Raw genomic sequence first — 21,264 nt, 5'->3', positions numbered from 1 at the left:
GAGTTGTCCACAAGGCAATCCAAGGAAAACAAAATTCCAATACAATATCCAAAGTGAGTGGTCGAAAAACAGCAAGAACAGCAAAACCTAGACAATCATGTCACAGGAGGCTGGGGGCCAGACCCAGCCGGGATGCCTGGAAGGACTGGGAGGCAGTTTATACGTCCCCCGGGCCACGAGGGGGCAACCGCCCTGGATAAGGAGGGGACCACGGGGACCGAGCCAGGAGGCTCAAACCTATAGTGGCCTGTGGCCACCGCCAGGTGGCGCCCCGAGTGTGTGGAGCCCGGGAAACCTGCACTACCGCCACACCTGGGACTCCAGGGACGCCCGGAGTGCATCCGGGTGCAAGAGCAGCACTTCCGCCACACCAGGAAGTGCTGCAGGAAGAACATCATCGAGCACCTGGAGCACATCTGGGTGGAAATAAAGGGGCTGCCTTCCTACAGTCGGGGAGCTAGAGTAAGGAGCGGGAGCAGAATAAAGCTCCAGTTTTGAGAGGAAAGGCGGCCCACTGAGACTGAGAGAGAAGCCCGTGGGGAGGGTGATTGGTGCTGGGAGCACTGTGTGCTGTGTAGGACTTATTTGAAATAATAAATGTGTGTTTTGTGTAAAGTGCTGGTGTTAGTCTGATGGTGTTCGGACCCGCGCTCACAATCACAATGGCAACACAGCACAGAAAACACAAAGGAAACTCACTATTTGATTAAACTGCCAGGAACTGTGTGAAACCCTTGCTTTTGTAGGGCTGAGGGCAGTGATGGGCAGGTGGTCCCAACTCTTCAGGAACCACCAAAAAAATACGGCACATAACAAAGGATAACAGACAAAATCGAAAACAAAGACTAATGCAAATTGTCAACAAAAGTAATATTAACTTAAATAAATAACTCAAAAATAAACAAATAGGACATAAAACAAGGCAAACCCCAGCCAGGGAGGGAACCCTGGCTAAAATATAGCACTGGGCTGTTCGATCTTAAACAGACATATTTATCAGTTTCACTATCACTAAGCATTTTGAACAAAGGAAAGGTGCTATATAAGGAAAATGTATTTTTATTGTTACTTTTAATGTCTGATGACCAATTAACATTGTCATCACTATCACTTTATTCAACTAATGGTTCAGTTTCAGTTTGTTCTAAAACTGGCTTTACAGCTTCTCGTTTACACGCTATTGTGTTTTAGTTGAAGGCTTCACTCCACTCACAAATATGGCAAAACGCCATTTTATGAGATGAAGAAAGAAAAGTTTCTGAAAATGAAAATAAGATTAGGCAATACTAAATAACAAAGAATAAGTTAAGGTCTGATGGCCGGGAGGACAGAAAAAAACGAAAAGAAAAAAAACAAAGTCTGCAGGGGTTCCAAGGCCCGCTCAGCCCCCACCGGGCATTCTACCTGACACAAATGATCTCAATCAGTCCTCTTGGTTTTCAGGCTTCACGTGAAAGAATTAGATGATGATGGTCATGTGGACATCTGAGGTACTGCCTTCAATCCAATAACACTGTAAAGCAGATCATTACACATCACCCCGAGTCATTGAGTAGTTGCATTTACATAGATTTTCGAGCCTGAGTCATGCTCATGGTTAATGTCAAGGAGGTTAGTTATCCTTGAGATGTGTCGTGAACTTGATTGGAGTCTACCTGTGGCAAATGTAACTAATTGGTCATTGTTCAGAAAGGCACCGATGTAACGCACAATTCACACTGCATGTCAAAAGAAATGCCAAGTCATGAAGTTCAAGAAACTCTCTGTGAGCCTCCATGAACAAATTGTGGTGAAGCACAGTTCAGGACAAGCAGATAAAATCATTTCCCTGAAGAAAACCTGTGCCAGAATGCCCACAAACTCAAACTGGAGTGACGGCTCACCTTTCAGCACAACAATAACCCAAAGATTACAGTCAAAAAAAAAAATGTTTGAATGGCATTGAGACAAGTCTCTGAGTGTCCTTGAATGGGCCAGTCAAAGCCAAGACTTAAACCCCATAGGACATGTGTGGAGAGACCTGAAGGTGACAGTTTATAGCTGCTTCCAATCCAATTAAATTAAATGGAGTTTAAGAGGTTCTGCCAGAAAGAAAGGGATAAACTGGCCAAATCTGAATGTATAAAGACTTACCCAAGAAGACTCAAAGCTGGAATTGCTACTGGATTACCGATGTTTTACTGAGATACACAAGACCACTTTCAGGCAGCAATTAAATGTGAGTTACAGAAAAGGATGCAATAGCAAGAAAAAGTTTGTGAACACTTTGGAAATAAGAGCATTTAAGTATAAATGTGTCTTAAAATATAGCCTAATCTTTATCTAATTTACAATAATGAACAAACACAATCTGTTTTAATTAATAACACCCAATTTATTATACTGTTTTTTATGTAGTGTTCTTGCACATATTAAAGTAAAACACTCACAGTGTAGGTTGTAAAAAGTCTGGAAACCCCTAAGCAACAAAAGCTATCTGGAGTCCAACCAATGAAATGAGACTGGAGGTGTGGTTTAGAGCTACGCTGCCTATAAAATAGACTCAAACATGTTGGAGTTTACTATTCACAGGAAGCATGTACTAATGTGAAGCATGCTTCGCAAAAAAAGAGATCTCAGAAGATGTACAGTGTGGAAACCAGGGGCACTCCAGCTGCCACAACCTCAATACAGACAGGCAGAGACACGAGTTTGTCACAAGAGTTTTTTATAATGGGTTTCCTGCCAACAGACGGCCAGGACATCCCATTTGGGATGCCACTTGTAGACAAGCAGGAGGCATACAGCTCCCCAAACCCTGGACACACCAGACACAGAAGCCAAGTTCAGCACACAACACACTTTATTTCCATGGGGAAGTGCTTTTTCTCGCTCCCCACAGCACAGTACACAAAGCACAATACAAGACAGCATTCTTTCTTTCCTTTCTTCCTTCTCTCTTCCTTGTCCCGCCTCCACTCCTCTCCTGGCGAGCTTCGTCCACTTCCTCCCAACTCTGGCTCCTCGAATGGAGTGAGGTGGCTCCTTTAATTCTGCTCTTGGGAGTGTTCCAGGTGGCTCATCACTGTTACCTGGAATCACTCCCAGATATGGTGGAAGTCCAGTATAGGGTTCTGCAGCTCCCCCTGACGGCCCCCACAGAACTCAACAGAGCTTCACCAAACTCCAAGTGCCAGCATGCCCTTCAAGAATCCGTGATGTAACAGCCATCCAGAAGGGCTGACCTCTAGCATACCACGGGAGGTACTGCTTCACCGATGCTCACTCCCCTGGTCCTTCTATTTTGTTGCTGTCCCGGTTGGCTAATGAACATGGCTGCCCGTGACAACAGTCATGACTTGTGACAGTCATTTCAAAAGCGTTTAGATATCCTTAATCCACAGTTAGACAAACTCTATATAAATGGAGACAATTTAGTATTCTCACTAGAAGTGGGTACCCAGCCAATTATTAGGCACAATGCAGAATGGTCAATGAGATAAAGGAGAACCCCAGTGTAACAGGTAAAGGTGTGAAGGAGTCATTGGAACAGATTAACATCTCTGTTCAAGAGTCTACAATACACATAACATTGAGCAAGGATGGTGTCCATGACAGGACACCAAGGAGGAAGACACTGCTCTCCAAAAAAAAAACTTTGCTACATGCTTGGAGTTTCCCAAAGACCATCATGACCCTTGACAATGCCATTGGGAAAATAGTTTGTAGACTGATATAACTAAGGGGGAATTGTTTCTGAAAAATGTGCCAAAATGCATATGGTGTCAAAAGTGAACTGCATACCAACATGAAAACATCATCCCGATGGTCTAGTACAGTGGAGGTAGCATCATGATTTGGAGCTGCTTTGCTGACTCAAGGTCTGGACAGCTTGGCATCACTGAGGGGAAATTTAATTCCTAATTTTATCAAAGTATCCTACAGGATAATAATAGGTTGGATGTCCACCAGCTGAAATTCAGGAAGACTTGGGTAAATGCAGCAGGACAATAACATAGTATATCTTCTACATAATGGCTTCTAAAAAAGAAAATCTGCCTTTTGGAGTGGCCCAGTCAAAGACCAGAACTTAATGTGAGAGAGAGAGAGAGAGACATTCACACCACGTAGTGCTATATAAATGCAAAGAATTATTATTATTATTATTATTGCAAGGATATGGCTGAACTGAAGCAGTTCTGAAACAACGATTTCCTCCTTAATGTTGTGCAGGTCTGATCAACAGCTACTGGAACTGCTTGTTAAAGGCTGTTGCTGCCAAAGGAGGTTCAACCAGTTATTTAATCCAAGGGTTCACTTACTATTGTATAGCACATTGTGAATATCTGATGGATGTGACCAGCAAATATAAAAAAATTGTAGTTGTTTGTGTGTTTTTAGTGTTTGAATATTGTGTTTGTCAGTATTGTGACTTAGATGAAGATCACTGTCTGTATTTATCAACCATCTCAGAATAGGAAAAACAGTCCTAACTGGCTCAAAAATCTCAGGGTGAGGCAAACTTGGTCCTACTTTTATCAATTTTCCTAATTTAGGAAACTACCCCTAAATTCATCAGGATTTAGGAGAGCTTGTGAGCTGTTCTTCCTCACTAGGAAGATGGCATTCAGGCAGAGATCTGCACACACATCCCAGGAAAGGTGGATTGTTTTGGAAATGTTGAACAATGAACTCATAAACAGATATTGATTTGACACAGATACCTGGCCCCACAACACCAGCTCTTTAGCCAAGAAAGCCTAGCAGCGGCTCTGCTTCCTGCGTAGGCTGAGGAAAGCCCATCTTCCACCAGCAACATTCTACAGAGGAACCATAGAGAGCATCCTGAGCAACTGCATCACTGTCTGTTTTGGAAATTGCATGGTCGGGGATCGCAAAGCCCTACAACAGATATTGAAGACAGCTGAGAAGATCATCGGTGTCTCTCTTCCCTCCATCATGGACATTTACACCACCCGCTGCATCCGCAAAGCCACCAGCATTGTGACAGATCCAACACACCCCTCACATTCACTGTTTACACTCCTGCCATTGGGAAAAAGGTACCGAAGCATTCGGGCCGTCACTTCCAGAATGTGTAACAGTTTCTTCTCCCAAGCAGTCAGACTCCTGAACACTCATGGACCGGACTGATATCTGACATATGTGTTCTGTTCTGCAGTGTTGCACATGGTTGCACATTTGACTCACATGCACCTTGTTATATATTATGTGTCTTTATGTTATGTGTCGTGGATTCTTTGCTGCCCAGTGTTTTATGTTGCACCATGGTCCTGGAGGAACGTTGTTTCATTTCACTGTATGCTGTACTACTGTATATGGATGAAATGACAATAAATACTCTTGACCTGACTTGAATAATATTCATAACAAATCATGTACATCACGTGATCACGCTATCTGTGCAGATAAGCCATGCACTGTCAGCCAAAATGAAAGTGTAGTTACGATATGTTTTTTGGCCATGGCCAAACTGAAGCTTTGCAATGACGATGACTTGGGTTTGTCGCAAAAGAACTTTTCTCGAATTTTGCACTGATAGAGATCTGTGCACACAGACTGAAGGCTGTTATGGCTGTCATCTAAATAATGACTTGAAGGGGCAAATTCCTATGACATCAATTATGTTTTATATTTGTTATTAGTTCAGGCCACTTTGCAGAGATGTGTTTTTGCTTTCACATTGTTTTGTCTTTCTGTAGATCAGTATCAAAAAAGCTCATTTAAATTTAATGTGATTCCGTGTTGTATAACAATAAAACTTGTAAGAGGGTGAAGACTTTTTGTAGGGACGGTAACATGACAGATGCTCAGAGTTATGAATATTAAGGGAATAGGAGATGCTGTCTGCCTGCCACATATGCCCACGCTCATAGAAACTGACTTGGGTCACTATACCTCACGCGTGTTGTATAAAAATCCATCCATCCATTTTCCAACCCGCTGAATCTGAACACAGGGTCACGGGGGTCTGCTGGAGCCAATCCCAGCCAACACAGGGCACAAGGCAGGAACCAATCCCGGGCAGGGTGCCAACCCACCGCAGGACACACACAAACACACACTAGGGCCAATTTACAATCGCCAATCCACCTAACCTGCATGTCTTTGGACTGTGGGAGGAAACTGGAGCACCCGGAGGAAACCCACACAGACACGGGGAGAACATGCAAACTCCACACAGGGAGGACCCGGGAAGCGGACCCGGGTCTCCTAACTGCGAGGCAGCAGCGCTACCACTGCGTCACCGTGCCGCCCGTTGTATAAAAATGAAATGTGAAAACTTCCAATTAATACTTTTTATAGGTGCTGTAACCTGACAAGTTTGAGAAAGTTATTCACAATTAAACAAATTCAGAATAATGGGAGGATTTAGCAAACTAGTAGCCAAAAATAAGAATACTTACTGGCAAAAATGCTGATGGCTCAATGAGCAGAGCAGAAGAAGTTCTAAGCGAGGTGAGGCCCACCACTGTTCCATGGCTCATTCCCACATGGGATCAAATTTTAACACTCACTCTTTCCACACACCTGGCACATAAGCAGCCTATACTGCTGAGCTAAAGAAGAGGCTTTGTAGCACCAGGTGGTGAGTCTGTGTTTTTCATTTTATTTTTTTAAAGAAATAGTATATACATTGATGGCGTTGTAATTTGCTGACATCTGTCACACTATGAATTGCCACTTATTGTCAAATGTCCTTCTGTTCTAGCTGAATACCTGGCACTTTGTCCACATGGAAGAGGTTATATACCATCACCTTCAGACCCCTTCGAATACATAGGTAAGTGATTTAATTTCAAAGTGAAATGCAACAAATTTTGAACTGGAAATGTCTCGCGAGACAACAATCTTCCTGAAACTGCTGTATAGTTACCAGAAAAGTACAGCAAAATGGCAAAAAAAGGTGTCAGATGTGAAATACAAAAAGTGAAATGAAATTGTAATCATTTACAATGCAACCTAAGAAAGTTCTTTCAGCTCAGAACTCTGTGTTAAGTCCAAAATGGTTTCAAAGACAGCCTTAGAGGGTTACAGAGAGGGAAGCCATAACGCTAAATCAGCCTTTTCTTAGAGCCGAGTTGTTATATTCTGACATAGATTTTTCTGCAACAGAATATCAAGTTGGGGTCTCTCTGTAAGTGATGTAAAATAGGACAAGACAAAGATGGGGTGGCACCACGACCCTGTATATTGTAAATGCAAAAGTAAATTGAAGCTTTCAGCAAAAAATCTCTCTAAGGACATGAGTCTCAGATTTGATTGTCCAAGATGGTGACACTTCTGGTTAAAAGCAAGCCAGGAAGGAAGAGTCGGGTCCAGGTGGATGGACACCAGAAGTGACATCAGAGGTGGTGAGGTTGTCCATCATCTATTCTGTAGAGTTGAGGAAGATGTGCTAAAATACACTGCCACCCTGTGGATTGGCAAGGAATTACCAATACCTGAGCCTATAAGTTGTCCCCAAGGTGCACATATGTGACAGGAAGCATGTCCTTTAGAAGATTTAAGTGCTTCACTGAGCATGCCACAAAGCTGAAAGTGGCAGCTAGTCCGGGTCCAAATCAGCAAAGAGCTCATGAATTGTCCTTCCAAGGGCCATTAGCAGTGGTTTGTGTCTGGGTGTCAGTACCTCCCCATGTTCCAGCATATTGAATCTGCTAAGGGTGGTGAGTGTCGGAGGAAGGCAAAGATACCTGTTCCATTTTAGTTGAGCAGAGGTAATGACATAAGAAAAGTAATTGGAACATAATTAGTAGGATGGGCGGTTTCGATAAAATCAAAAATTGATAGGTAGAGCTTGTGTACCCATGCGTCTTTGATATGGCCATCGGGCTAATATCCCCTACCTTAATCCTAACCTAACCCTACCCTGAAAAAATATCAATTTATTAAAGAAACCCATGGAACTCAACAGGTCTGAGCCAAAGAACTCTGGTTCACATGATGCCCTGTGGGGGGCTGCCATCTAGTGATCCAGGGGAGACAATGCCCTGTGCACAGTATCTCCACAGGTCCTTCCGCTCTGAGGGTGTCCCAGTTGGTTAATGTTTCCAGCCAGACCTCACACTCAGCAATTCATTAAAACCCCTTTGAGTCTTCTTGGGCTTGACACGACAAGCTTCACACACATGGATTTTAGGATTTTCTGCCATCCTTCTCTACAGATCCTCTCAGGCTCTGTCAGGTTGGATGGAGTCCATCAGTGGATGGCTATTTTCAGGTCTCTCCAGAGATGTTTGATTCAAATCCCGGCTTTGGTAGGAACAATCCAAGAGTTGATCCTAAGACTTTGCACTTAGCATCATTGTCCTGTTGGTACGTGAACCTTCAGCCCAGTCTGAGGACCAGAGTGCTATGGAGCGGTTTTCTTTAAGTATATCTGTGTGCTTTGCTCTGTTCAGCTGTCCCTCGACCCTGTAGATTCTCCCAGTCCCCAACTCCACAGCATAATACTGCTACCACCATGCTTCACTATTGGAATGGCATTGCTTAGGTCAAGAGCAGTGTCTGGTCTCCTCCAGACATGATGATTAGAATTGAGACTAGACAGTTTAATTTAGGTTTCATTATACCAGACAATCTTGTTTCTCACAGTGTAAGAATCCTTTCCCCACCTTTTTGCAAATTCCAAGTAGGCTTTCATGTATCATTTGGCCACTCTGCTGTAAATCCAGATTACTAGAGTGTTACAGTGATGGTTATCCTTCTGAAAGTTTCTTCCATCTCCACACAGGTTCTCTGGAGCTCAGCCAGAGTGACCTTCAAGTTTTTGGTCGCCTCTCTTATGAAGTCCCTTCTCTCCTAATTGCTTAGCTGTAGAAAGATTCATGGTTGTTTCAAACTTATTCCATTTACAAATTAGGGAGGCCACTGTGCTCTTGGGAACCTTCAATACTGCAGATTTGCTTTTATCCAAGCCTCAACACAATCATGACTCTGGGCTCGGCAGGAAGTTCCTTTGACATCATGACTTGGATTTTACTGAACTGTAGAACCTTCTAGATACAAGGATGTGCCTTTCCTAATCCTCTGCAGTCATTTGAATTGACCACAGGTGGACTCCACACAAGGTGTAGAAACTTCTCCACGATAATCAATATGCACTTGTGCCATTACAAATGGTCTCAATACTTGTGTCAATGGAACGTTTAAGTTTTTTATTTTAAATAAATTTGCAAAAATTCCTACAATTCTGTTTTCGTTCTGTCCTTCTGGGATACTGAGTGTTGCTTAACGTGGGATAAAAATTAAATGGATTGAGCACAAGACTGTAATGTAACAAAATGTGAAGAAATTGCATGGATCTAAATGCTTTTAAAGACACTCTATATTGAGAATCAACAAGGTTTATTCAAAACGAAGACCTTCCAGAATTTTAATCAGTCATATCCATTGTGAGTACCCTACTGGCATTTGATATACATTGACAGTTAATCTTATTCTTTCTCTTCTCAGATGTCAACGAGTGTGCACTCTTTGGATCAAGGGTGTGCAAAAATGGCTTGTGCATCAACAATGAGCCCGGCTACTCATGCTACTGCAACAGCGGTTATTACTACGATGCCACCGTGCTGGAGTGTGTTGGTATGAGAGAACCATTTTTTAAGTTATCCTTCATTTTCTGTATTTATTGTTTCTTCTGTAGGCAGCACATTCAAATCATTGTTTCAGGATTATTTTTTTCTTTTCCTAAATTCAAACAAAGTTTTCAGGTTCTCAAGTTTTGAATTTGCATAATCTAGCATATATCTGTGTGTGGAGTCTGCTTATTTCTCAATATGCTGCACTTCTCCATAACCCTGATCTGAAGTAGACATACTAAGTGTGTTATCATGATATTTCCCTCTACTTACCATTTACTTATTTTCATCAGGGATAAGTGCATTCTACTAGGTTGGTCTACTGCCGCACCTTAAGATTGACACACACATCTACAGTATATACAGTGCATCCAGAAAGTATTCACAGCGCATCACTTTTTCCACCTTTTGTTATGTTACAGCCTTATTCCAAAATGGATTAAATTCATTTTTTTCCTCAGAATTCTGCACACAACACCCCATAATGACAACATGAAAAAAGTTTACTTGAGGTTTTTGCAAATTTATTAAAAATAAAAAAACTGAGAAATCCCATGTACATAAGTATTCACAGCCTTTGATCAATACTTTGTCGGTGCACCTTTGGCAGCAATTGCAGCCTCAAGTCTTGTTGAATATGATGCCACAAGCTTGGCACACCTATCCTTGGCCAGTGTCGCCCATTCCTCTTTGCAGCACCTCTCAAGCTCCATCAGGTTGGATGGGAAGCGTCGGTGCACAGCCATTTTAAGATCTCTCCAGAGATGTTCAATCGGATTCAAGTCTGGGCTCTGGCTGGGCCACTCAAGGACATTCACAGAGTTGTCCTGAAGCCACACCTTTGATATCTTGGCTGTGTGCTTAGGGTCGTTGTCCTGCTGAAAGATGAACCGTCGCCCCAGTCTGAGGTCAAGAGCGCTCTGGAGCAGGTTTTCATCCAGGATGTCTCTGTACATTGCTGCAGTCATCTTTCCCTTTATCCTGACTAGTCTCCCAGTTCCTGCCACTGGAAAACATCCCAACAGCATGATGCTGCCACCACCATGCTTCAATGTAGGGACGGTGCCTGGTTTCCTCCAAACATGACGCCTTGCATTCACACCAAATAGTTCAATCTTTGTCTCATTTGGCAAACTCCAGGCGGGCTGCCATGTGCCTTTTACTAAGGAGTGGTTTCCGTCTGGCCACTCTACCATACAGGCCTGATTGGTGGATTACTGCAGAGATGGTTGTCCTTCTGGAAGGTTCTCCTCTCTCCACAGAGGACCTCTGGAGCTCTGACAGAGTGACCATCGGGTTCTTGGTCACCTCCCTGACTAAGGCCCTTCTCCCCCGATCGTTCAGTTTAGATGGCCGGCCAGCTCTAGGAAGAGTCCAAGTGGTTTCGAACTTCTTCCACTTACGGATGATGGAGGCCACTGTGCTCATTTGGACCTTCAAAGCAGCAGAAATTTTTCTGTAACCTTCCCCAGATTTGTGCCTCGAGACAATCCTGTCTCGGAGGTCTACAGACAATTCCTTTGACTTCATGCTTGGTTTGTGCTCTGACATGAACTGTCAACTGTGGGACCTTATATAGACAGGTGTGTGCCTTTCCAAATCATGTCCAACCAACTGAATTTACCACAGGTGGACTCCAATTAAGCTGCAGAAACATCTCAAGGATGATCAGGGGATACAGGATGCACCTGAGCTCAATTTTGAGCTTCATAGCAAAGGCTGTGAATACTTATGTACATGTGCTTTCTCAATTATTTTATTTTGAATAAATTTGCAAAAACCTCAAGTAAACTTTTTTCATGTTGTCATTATGGGGTGTGGTGTGTAGAATTCTGAGGAAAAAAAATGAAATTAATCCATTTTGGAATAAGGCTGTAACATAACAAAATGTGGAAAAAGTGATGTGCTGTGAATACTTTCTGGATGCACTGTAAATATAAAAGCCAAACACCACTGACTCACTCATCACAAAATCTCCCGAACCATGAGGACTTGGGACTTGAAATTTGGAATGTAGGTTACCCTTGGCCCATATTTGCTTGCTAAGAAACGATTTTAAAAATTTCGTGGTCCAAGCGCGAAATTTCTTATAATTTTTTAGACCCATTTGTATGTCTGTCTGCTTTTCACGAGAGAACTACTTAACAGATTTAGATTGGGTTTTTTTCTATAATTTGCTTGAACATACCGTTGATTTTGCGACTTTCTCATCGCGCTAAGTATCATAGTTTGCTTGCGGAACCGATTTATTAGTGCGAATCTGAGAGAGACTCATCAGGCTACGGGGACGGGGGTAGGCCATTTATCAACCAGAAAATGTTTTATTTTAATGCACTGTTCATTATTGGACAGAGCTCTTCATCCTCAGTTGGATAAACCTTGCAGATCGGATCATATGGCACTTCCTACTGCTCCAGGTGCTCTAAAAAAATTACCTTATTACCTCAATGACTTTAGATATGAAGACAAAGTATAGAAAGTTAAAAGCAATGTTGTATTCATTAAAGAGCAATGATACCAGAAGAGAAAAACATAAAAGAAAATGTGGAAAGCAAAGTATGGATATATATAGTCTTTAGAAAAGGCTTACAAAGAGTTAAAGATGTCAAAGAAGAATGTCTCAGGGCAGCATTAATTTAGCAATTGATATTCGTAGAATACTTTAGCTGACGATCAGATGAAAACGTCCGCATGTTTCTGGTGCCCTCTCCTGATGTCGCTCTCTTGTCGTCACTGTTTTCTCTTTATATGCTGCTCTTCAGACGAGGCATATCTATATATATAATTCACTAAGCCGCCGACAAGTAGACACCCATGGAAAGCACGCAGGAAGGGTCATGGATTCACTAAGCCGCCGACAAGCAAGACACCCATGGCGCACGCAAGAAGGAGCCACACCCACCAACTCTAAGACCATTGGATACGACGACAACTTGCAGAGCCACGCCCACCAACTCGGATGCGACGACTCGGAAAAAACGCCATCATTTATGTTCATCTGTGCTAGAGTACACATGCACCTCTGAGCCACGTTGACTTTTCGGTTATGACGCACGACCGCGTGCACCATCGCAAACTGTTTTACACGCTACATACAGCAATTCACATCCGCGACAAACATGTGTCTTCTTAGATGGTCCTGCAGGAACACGGAAAATGTTTCCCCGCCCATGACCAGGCAGTGTGTATGCTTCGAGAACGAGGGTGGACGCAGCAGGACCATCTAAGAAGAGGCATGTTTATCACGGATGTGAATCACAGTATGCAGCGTGTAAAACATAGGATACACACGATAAATAAACCACTCTTAGCCCGCCAACGCTAAGACGATGGGATACGCCGACAACTCACAAAGCCACGCCCACCAACTCGAAGACCATGGGACGAGAATGCCTGCCCGCCCGCCCGTTACCAGCGTGTAAAACCATCACAGCTTTTAACTCACACACTGCAACAACTCACCAAACAAGGACGCCCTGTCTCTCGAGGCATTCACACTGCCGGAAGACAACCATGGGATACACAAAAAATAGCCATGTCAGTCAACTCACAAAGCCCAGCCCACCAACTCACGCCCACCATTTCGAGTACGCGTCTACCCACGCTCTCAAGGCATTCACGGTGCCTGCTCATGTGCCCGGACGGAACAACTCACTTTCGTCTCTGCTACAGTACACATGCACCACTGAGCCACGTTGACTTTTCATTATTCTTTTCGATTTCGGCTGCATTTCCATATATAATCCACCAAGTCGTCCGACCGTGGGATACAAACGACAGAGCACCGCCCAAGAACTCGAACCGCTAGAGAGACACGCCCACCAACTCTAAGAGCACCAACTCTAATACGCCTGCCTGCCTGACTGTTACCAGCGTTCACCGCAATGTACTGGAGTGTAAAACCATCACAACTATCAGACGCTATCTATATCTAAGAAGATATATAGATACTCATTATTCCCCAGCACGTGTCCACCCGCCCTCTCAAGGCATTCACAGTGCCTGCTCATGTGCCCGGACGCAACAACTCGCCACACACAAATCTTGCTTAATTTGACTCAACACGGGAAACCTCACCCTGCCCGGACACAGAGAGGATTGACAGATTGATAGCTCTTTCTCGATTCTGTGTGTGGTGTTGCATGGCCGTGGGTGGAGCGATTAGTCTGGTTAATTCCGAAAACGAACGAGACTCCCTCCTGCTTAATAGTTACGTGATCGCCAAGCGGTAGGCGTCCAACTTCTTAACAGGCATTAACAGGTATGTGATGTCCGGTTCTGCACGCACACTACACTGAATGGATCAACGTGTGTCTACCCGGCACCGACAGGCGTGGGTAAACCGTTGAACCCCATCTCTCGTAATGGGCACCGGGGCTTGCAATTGTTCCCCATGAACAAGGAATACCCAGTAAGTGCGGGTCATACGCTCCCTCTGAATACGTCCCTGCCCTGTGTATGCAGCCCCACCCCACCCCACCCCACCCTCGCTACTACCATGGTCGGGTGACTTGGTGGATTATATATAGAAAAGCAGCCGGAACCACAAAGAACAATGCAAGGACAACGTGGCTCAGAGGTGCACAGACGACAGTTGCACGACCGGTGCACAGCGATTGGGTCACAGCGGGTTATAGCGATCGGGTCGTAGATATCATTGTTGCAATGTTACTTTTCTTGGTGGCTTATTACATTATGGATGTTTCACATGTTCATTTTTTTTCCCTGTGCTTAAATGACACTAAAAAAGTGTTTCTCAACTGTGACTCCGGAACATCTCAGTACGCAAGCTATATTAAGCGTCAACAACAAAGACTCGCTACACCTTAATCTACAAGTACTGACACTTATCCCTACCGACGAAGTAACTTTCACCAGCGTGCCTTCTTCGTCACAGACGATCCCACTTTCAGTCACGGACAATTGTATGTTGCTTCCTCCAGAGGTCTATCTTTTTATTCACTCGCAGTGGTATCCACAAACCCACGCCATTTGGACAACTGTGTCGTTCAGGAAGTGTTCACCCATCAATACAGAATTATGCGGCGTATGCTTTGCCGCGGGTTGGCTAGTTTATTATAAAATTCAATGCATGGTTTTCACAACGCGTGATTGTTAGATACACCAGATAGGGTGGCTGTCAATATGATGGATGAATTCGCTCAGACTCTTGTGGGATATAGCCCAGACACAGACAAACGGACATTGTTTAAAGTCCAACACACATTTATTTACAATATTTAAGTGAAGCACAACCCAGTGCCACAGCACCAATCACCCCAACAGTCCAGGCCAACACACAATCTGCCTCGTCTCTCCAGGCCGCCTCTTTCCTCTCCTAGACCTCGTCCTCTTCCACCCAACTCCAGCCCTGAATGAAGGGAGGTGGCCCCTTTTATTGTCCCCCGGATGTGCTCCAGGTGTGCTCCGGCAATCTTCCACCGACACGTCCCTGTGTGGTGGAAGTGCCGGCTGTATCCCCGGAAGCACTCCGGGTGTCCCTGCTCGTCTTCCCCCCAGCACTTCCTGGTGTGGCGGAAATCCTGAGGTCCAGGGCTCTCCAGGCATTGAGGTGCCCCCTGGCGGTGACCACGGGCCCCTACAGGGTTGAGCTTCAAAGCTCTGTACCCGTGTCCCCACAGCAACCAGGGCGATCGCCCCTTCGTGGTCTGGAGGAGGCGTGTGCCCTCCTCCAGTCCTCTTGGGCGTCCCGGCTTGGTACCACCCCCAGCCGCGTGCCACACTCTTTAATCTTGTTTGAGTATGTCCATTTTCCTAAGCAATCAAGTTTTTGATTTTTTAACAATCTCCTGTCTCAAGCTGTACACTAGTTTGACAATTTCATCTCCTTCTGTTCGCAGGTTGTAAAGTGATCAGATACAGCTTGAAGCATTGCCATGTCTTCCTTTCCCAAGCTGTAAACCAATGTAGTCTTTGGTGCAGCAGATGTCACTGTGCTTTGATTACTAGTACAATTCAGGAAAACAAGATGCTTTAATGCTAAAACTGCCCATGCAGGTGTCCTGTATTTAAGTTCATCTTGTTTTGTCTTCAGCAAAATATAATGAAAATATAGACAAAACTTTGCAGATTTTGCACAACATAACACTAAGAAAATGAATGGCTTCATGTTTTAATGGATCATATTATTTGACCTTTCTGTTTCGATTTCTTATCCTTTCAAGTCGGTGTCACAAAAACGAGACATAAACTGATAAAGGTTTGGGGCAGCCACGCGTATAATATGCTATCCTGGCTGCAAAGTCGTTTTTTTATCAAATAACAGCACTGATGTGCATACAATTGAGTCCAGAACAAGACAGAGGAATTAGGAAGAAGGGCAGGGTTTTAAAGGGGAAAACAGGAAGTGAGGTCATAAGGATCAGGCCCATGTTCTTTAGCCATTGGTTCGAGCCTGGATGTGACGTCAGAGGGGCCGGAGCCGGTAAGGTCTCCTTCCATTGGCTCGGTCCCAGAAGTGACGTCAAGAGAGCCAGATGGAATCTCCCGGGAATGGTCTACAGGAAAGAGAGAAAAAGAGTCAGTGCTTTCTGCCAGCTCCCGGCAGGCCTCAGAACTGCCATCACTCAAGCCCTTTACCTGCCTTCCCATGCGCATGTGTGTGACATCGGTCTGCTTATTTACACCTGATGTGCACAGCAAAATTCAATTTTCTGTTCTTTGAACAGATTGGTTTGTTGAAAACCCAGTTGCTATAATGTTGTATTCTTTTACTTTTCACCAAAAATCAAGTCAGGACTACCGTGATGGAGGAATTAGTGCAAATGATACTGGAAAAAAGTAAAGACCGCTCTCCTCCAGTGGCAAGCAGACATGTATGTGAATTAAAGTTCAAACGTCAGAAAACAAAAAAAGTTTATGAAAGTAATCTTTCTTCTCTACAGAAAACATATTTTACAGTTATACAGTATAAGAAAATATGAATTAATCAGCGATGATGGGTATTATCTTATTATTTCATCACCCTACTTGAAATTAGGTGGCATGTATTTTTAATAAAACTAACATCATTTCACTTGTATGATCTGGACAAGAATATAATCAACAAGCTGGTTAAGTTTGCAGAATTTGACAGATTATTACAAATGGGCTTGGACAGCACACTGACTTGGCACACTGGCTTGGGTAAATTTGTGGCAGAAGAAATTTAATGTCTGTGTAAGAGCCATGTGTTAGTTAGTAGGGTAATTTTAAATTGATAGTATTTTCTTAGTTATGTTAAAATGTTTGCCTCGTGTGTGTGCTCGCTAAGAAACGGTTTTAAAAATTTCATGGTCCAAGAACGAAATTTCTTATAGTTTTTAGACCCTTTTGTATGTCTGTCCGCTTTTCACGAGAGAACTACTTAACGGATTCCATTGATTTTGCGACTTTCTCATTGTACTAAGTATTATAGTTCGCTTACAGTGCTGATTTATTAGCGCGAATTCGAGATAGACTTATCGGGCTGCGAGGCCCTCCTCACTCACGCATCTGCCTCAGGGCGTAACCTTAACTCCACTTAGTTAGCGAAGAAGAGAACTACTTAACGGATTTAGATCTTTTTTTTTTTCCTATAATTTGCTTGAACATTCCGGTTGATTTTGTGACTTCTCTCATTGTGCTAAGAATCATAGTTCGCTTGCAGGAGCGATATATTCACGCTAATCCGAAACAGAGGCTGTAGGCCGAGGGGAGGTGGAAGAGTGACGTCAGGAGTAGAGAACCGGGCAGTGCCCTCCTAACTGCCCTGTTGAAGTGGTGAGGCGGCTTTCTGCTGTTATGCACCTAAAATCTGGAATAGCCTGCCAGTAGGAATTCGCCAGGCTAATACAGTGGAGCACTTTAAAAAACTACTGAAAACACATTACTTTAACATGGCCTTCTCATAACTTCACTGTAATTTAATCCTGACACTCTGTATATCCAATTCATTATAATAACTATTCATTCAAAATTTGTACTAACCCCTACTCTCTCTTCTGTTTCCTTTTCCGGTGTCCTATTGGTGGTGGCTTGTGCCACCACCATCTACCCAAAGCACCATGATGTTCCAACAATGATGGATGGATTAAAAGCCAGAAGTCTGTATAACCATCAGCATCAAGTGACTCCGTGAGAACCCTAACTACAAAGAGGACTATTTCATTTATGTTAGGTAGAATGCCCAAAGGGGACTGGGCGGTCTCGTGGCCTGGAACCCCTACAGATTTTTTTTTTTTTTTCTCCAGCCTTCTGGAGTTTTTTTTTGTTTTTTTTCTGTCCACCCTGGCCATCGGACCTTACTCCTTTTTATGTTAACTAAGGTTGTCTTATTTTAATTTCTTATTTGTCTTTTATTCTTCTTTTCTTCATTATGTAAAGCACTTTGAGCTACTTTTTGTATGAAAATGTGCTATATAAATAAATGTTGTTGTTGTTGTTGTTGTTTCGCTAATACGCGGGCGAAACCACGGGGATGGCTATACCGTATATTAGAGCATAGACAATGGGAGGATCTATTATATCCCCCACAAGTTAAACTATAAATGGAATATTCTAATAATTTCTTAACCCTCTGACTATAGACTAATCTCAGTTTATGATCTGCCTTGCAATTAGTAAGGTACAGAGGGCAAAAAGTTTCAAACTGTACCATACCGTGCATACATACATATCATACTGAATGTATTAAGTGAAACCACTAAGAAATAATGCAGTTTATAAGGATAGAAAGTAACTGAAGTTTAACAAGAAAAAGCTAAGACTGTAGAAGAAACCATTTTTCTCTTTTTGCCTTTTATTCTGCGTGTGTAATAACATTTTTCTGAAGTCTTATGATTTGTTCCTTTTTTAAAATTTCACTGAACCTTTTTAAAATGAACTTTATTGGACTGAGAAATTTCTTTTGTTACGAGCTTGACTCTTGCTGGATCCTGCCTTGCCAACTCAGTAGCTGCATGACTTTGGGAAACTGGAAGACGCAGCCACAGTCAGTAAATGTGAAGTAATACATGTAGGAGTTAAAAATGTGAGGTTTGAATACACAATGGGATACAGGAAATCGATAAGTCCACATTATGAGAAGGATTTAGGAGTCGTAGTGGACTTAACACTATCAACTTCCAGACAGTGTTTAGCAGCCATTAAGAAGTCTAACAGAATGTCACATTATATAGCGCCCTGATGTGAGGAGTACAAGTCAAAGGAGGTTCTGCACAAGCTTTATAAAACATTGGTGAGGCCTCATCTCATCTGGAATCCTGTGGCTAAGAGAATGTAAGTAATCTAGCACCCTGATGTGTGCAGTACAAGTCACAGGAGGTTCTGCTCAGCCTTTATAACACACTGGTGAGGCCTCATCTGGTGTACTGGGTGCAGTTTTGGTCTCCAGGCTACAAAAATGACATAGCAGCACTAGAAAATGTCCAGAGAAGAGCGATTAGGCTGATTCAGAGCTACAGGGGATGAGTTATGATAAAAGATTAAAAGAGCTGAGCCTTTACAGATTAAGCAAAATAAGAGTAAGAGGAGACATAATTGAAGTGTTTAAAATTATAAAGGGAATTAGTCCAGTGGATCGAGACTGTGACTTTAAAATGAGCTCATCAAGAACACGGGGACACAGATGTGTTGAGTACAAGTCAAAGAGGTTATGCTGAAGTTATATAATATACTGCTGATGCTTTGCCCAGAGTACTGCAGTTTTAATCCCCAGGCTACAAAAAGGACATAGCAGCTCTAGAAAAAGTCCAGAGAAGCACTGAAGGCTAGCAGTTATGAAGAGAGACTGAAGGAGTTGAGTCTTTTCAGTTTAAGCGAACAGAGATTAAGAAATGACATGGTTGAAGTGTTTAAAATTATGAAGGGAATGAGCACAGTGGATCCTCTGTCACTTGAAAATAAATTCTTCAACAAGAACACAGAGACATGGTTGGAGAGCTGTTCAGGGCAGATTTCACAAAAATGCTAAAAAGTGTTTCTTCACATAAAGAACTATGGGTAAATGGAAAAAACATGACCAAGTAGTGTGAAGTAGAGCAGGACTTTTGGGGACCTTCAAATTGATGTTGACTTGATGTTATTTTGAACAATTGCAGTGAATGGGATGGAGGAGCTGGTTGGGCTAAATGGCCTGTTCTTGTCACACTTGCTCTCATGTGTTCTGTTGTTCAGTACTTCACAGCACTACTGTATGTTCACAGGGTGCTGCACTTGGAGGTTTAGCAGTGGTGATTGGGTTTTCTGGATTTGCACCGAGGGATTTAAGTATTTTTAGTCCATTCCTTCCACTTAAATTGGCTTCTGAAAAAATTAAGCAGTTGTTTTCTGTTTTGTTCTTTTCTTTTTTCAGATAACAACGAATGCTTGGAGGAAGGAGCTTGTCTTGGCAGCCACTGCGTCAACACTGTGGGGTCTTATTACTGCACATGCCAGCCACCGCAGATTTATGATCCAATACGTAGAGTGTGCGTCAGCAACACCAGCCAGTCTGTTGGTATGCAACACTAAACATAAAAAAAAAATGGTGATATAATGTTCTGGCCCTGCGGTGGGCTGGCACCCTGCCTGGGGTTTGTTTCCTGCCTTGCGCTCTGTGTTGGCTGGGATTGACTCCAGCAGACCCCCATGACCCTGTAGTTAGGAAGTAGCGGGTGGGATAATGGATGGATGGATGGATGGATGGATGGATAGATAATGTTCTGCCAGGAGGTCTTTCATATGCTGAAGAAGAAGAATGTACTCCTTTTGCTTATTCTTGAATTCTGTTATAATAAGAATATTTTTTTAACCTAAATTTCCATCCAAAGTGACTTACAAAGTCCCCACGTATGCGACTCCTGAATGTTACGCATTTCTCTTGTTGTACTGCTGCTCAAATACAAATATTTATGCTTCCTCCACAGGACAGGATGAAAATCTGAGCATCTGCTGGGTGGAGCTGGGAGAAAACCTTGAGTGCAGACGCATCCTGATGGAGAGGCAAACCACCTTCACAGAGTGCTGCTGTCTGTATGGAGAGGCATGGAGCTTAGAATGTGCGCTGTGTCCTGACAGAAATTCAGGTAATGCAGTCCGTCTAAAAACTTTTCCTCACAAGAAACAGAACAAAATGTAAAAAAATTAATTAATTAATTAATTAATTAATTAATTAATTAAAATTACTTAAAGGATTGGGGAGTATCTCAGAGGTGAGCCATAATGGTAACCTTTCAAATTGTGTTCATGTAAAATTGTAGATGGGGTCAGCGTCGTAACTGTGTCTGTAAAACAGAAGTTTTAATATATTTTTTGTTGTAATTTTTTTAGTTTGTTTTTTTATAAGTTTAGTTTTGCAGCAATTAACTTTAAGTTTGTGTCACATTTTGTTTTACCAGAAAGGTCCACCCGGACCCTGTTTTGCAAAGACTTAAACAGCAGTTTTCTTATAGTTGTCACATTGTATGTCATTCCTGTTGTACCTGTCGGCTTATTACATATACTTTCATTGTTTGTAACAGAAATCTATTTTCTCCTGATAATGTGACAGTCCAAGGCTTTGAATATAATCAAAAAATGCAAGAAATAAATCGACAGTGTAATCTGATGTCATGTGTTACTTTATCATGCCAAACGTTTTAAGAAAATGGTCATTTAATTTCGAAAACACTCTCATTTTTTAATTTTTGAGACTCCCTTTGCGAGCAGCACAATCACTGCA

The 21,264-nt window shown here is 42.8% G+C and overlaps 1 protein-coding gene across 1 annotated transcript in view; it reads left to right on the top strand.

Annotated features, from left to right (window-relative positions):
* The window catches only part of LOC114647801 (latent-transforming growth factor beta-binding protein 1-like), a 636,168-nt gene that overhangs the window by 595,582 nt on the left and 19,322 nt on the right, over positions 1 to 21,264 (top strand). The window contains exons 28-31 of the mRNA XM_028796447.2: positions 6,713 to 6,784; positions 9,460 to 9,588; positions 19,918 to 20,061; positions 20,471 to 20,629. Of these exons, the coding sequence (XP_028652280.2) occupies positions 6,713 to 6,784; positions 9,460 to 9,588; positions 19,918 to 20,061; positions 20,471 to 20,629 (504 nt within the window). The remainder of the gene's footprint in view (positions 1 to 6,712; positions 6,785 to 9,459; positions 9,589 to 19,917; positions 20,062 to 20,470; positions 20,630 to 21,264) is intronic.

The sequence above is a fragment of the Erpetoichthys calabaricus genome, chromosome 1 (assembly GCF_900747795.2).
Source record: "Erpetoichthys calabaricus chromosome 1, fErpCal1.3, whole genome shotgun sequence".
Taxonomy (NCBI): Eukaryota; Metazoa; Chordata; class Cladistia; order Polypteriformes; family Polypteridae; genus Erpetoichthys; species Erpetoichthys calabaricus.
This window is presented reverse-complemented; position numbering and strand designations above follow the sequence as displayed.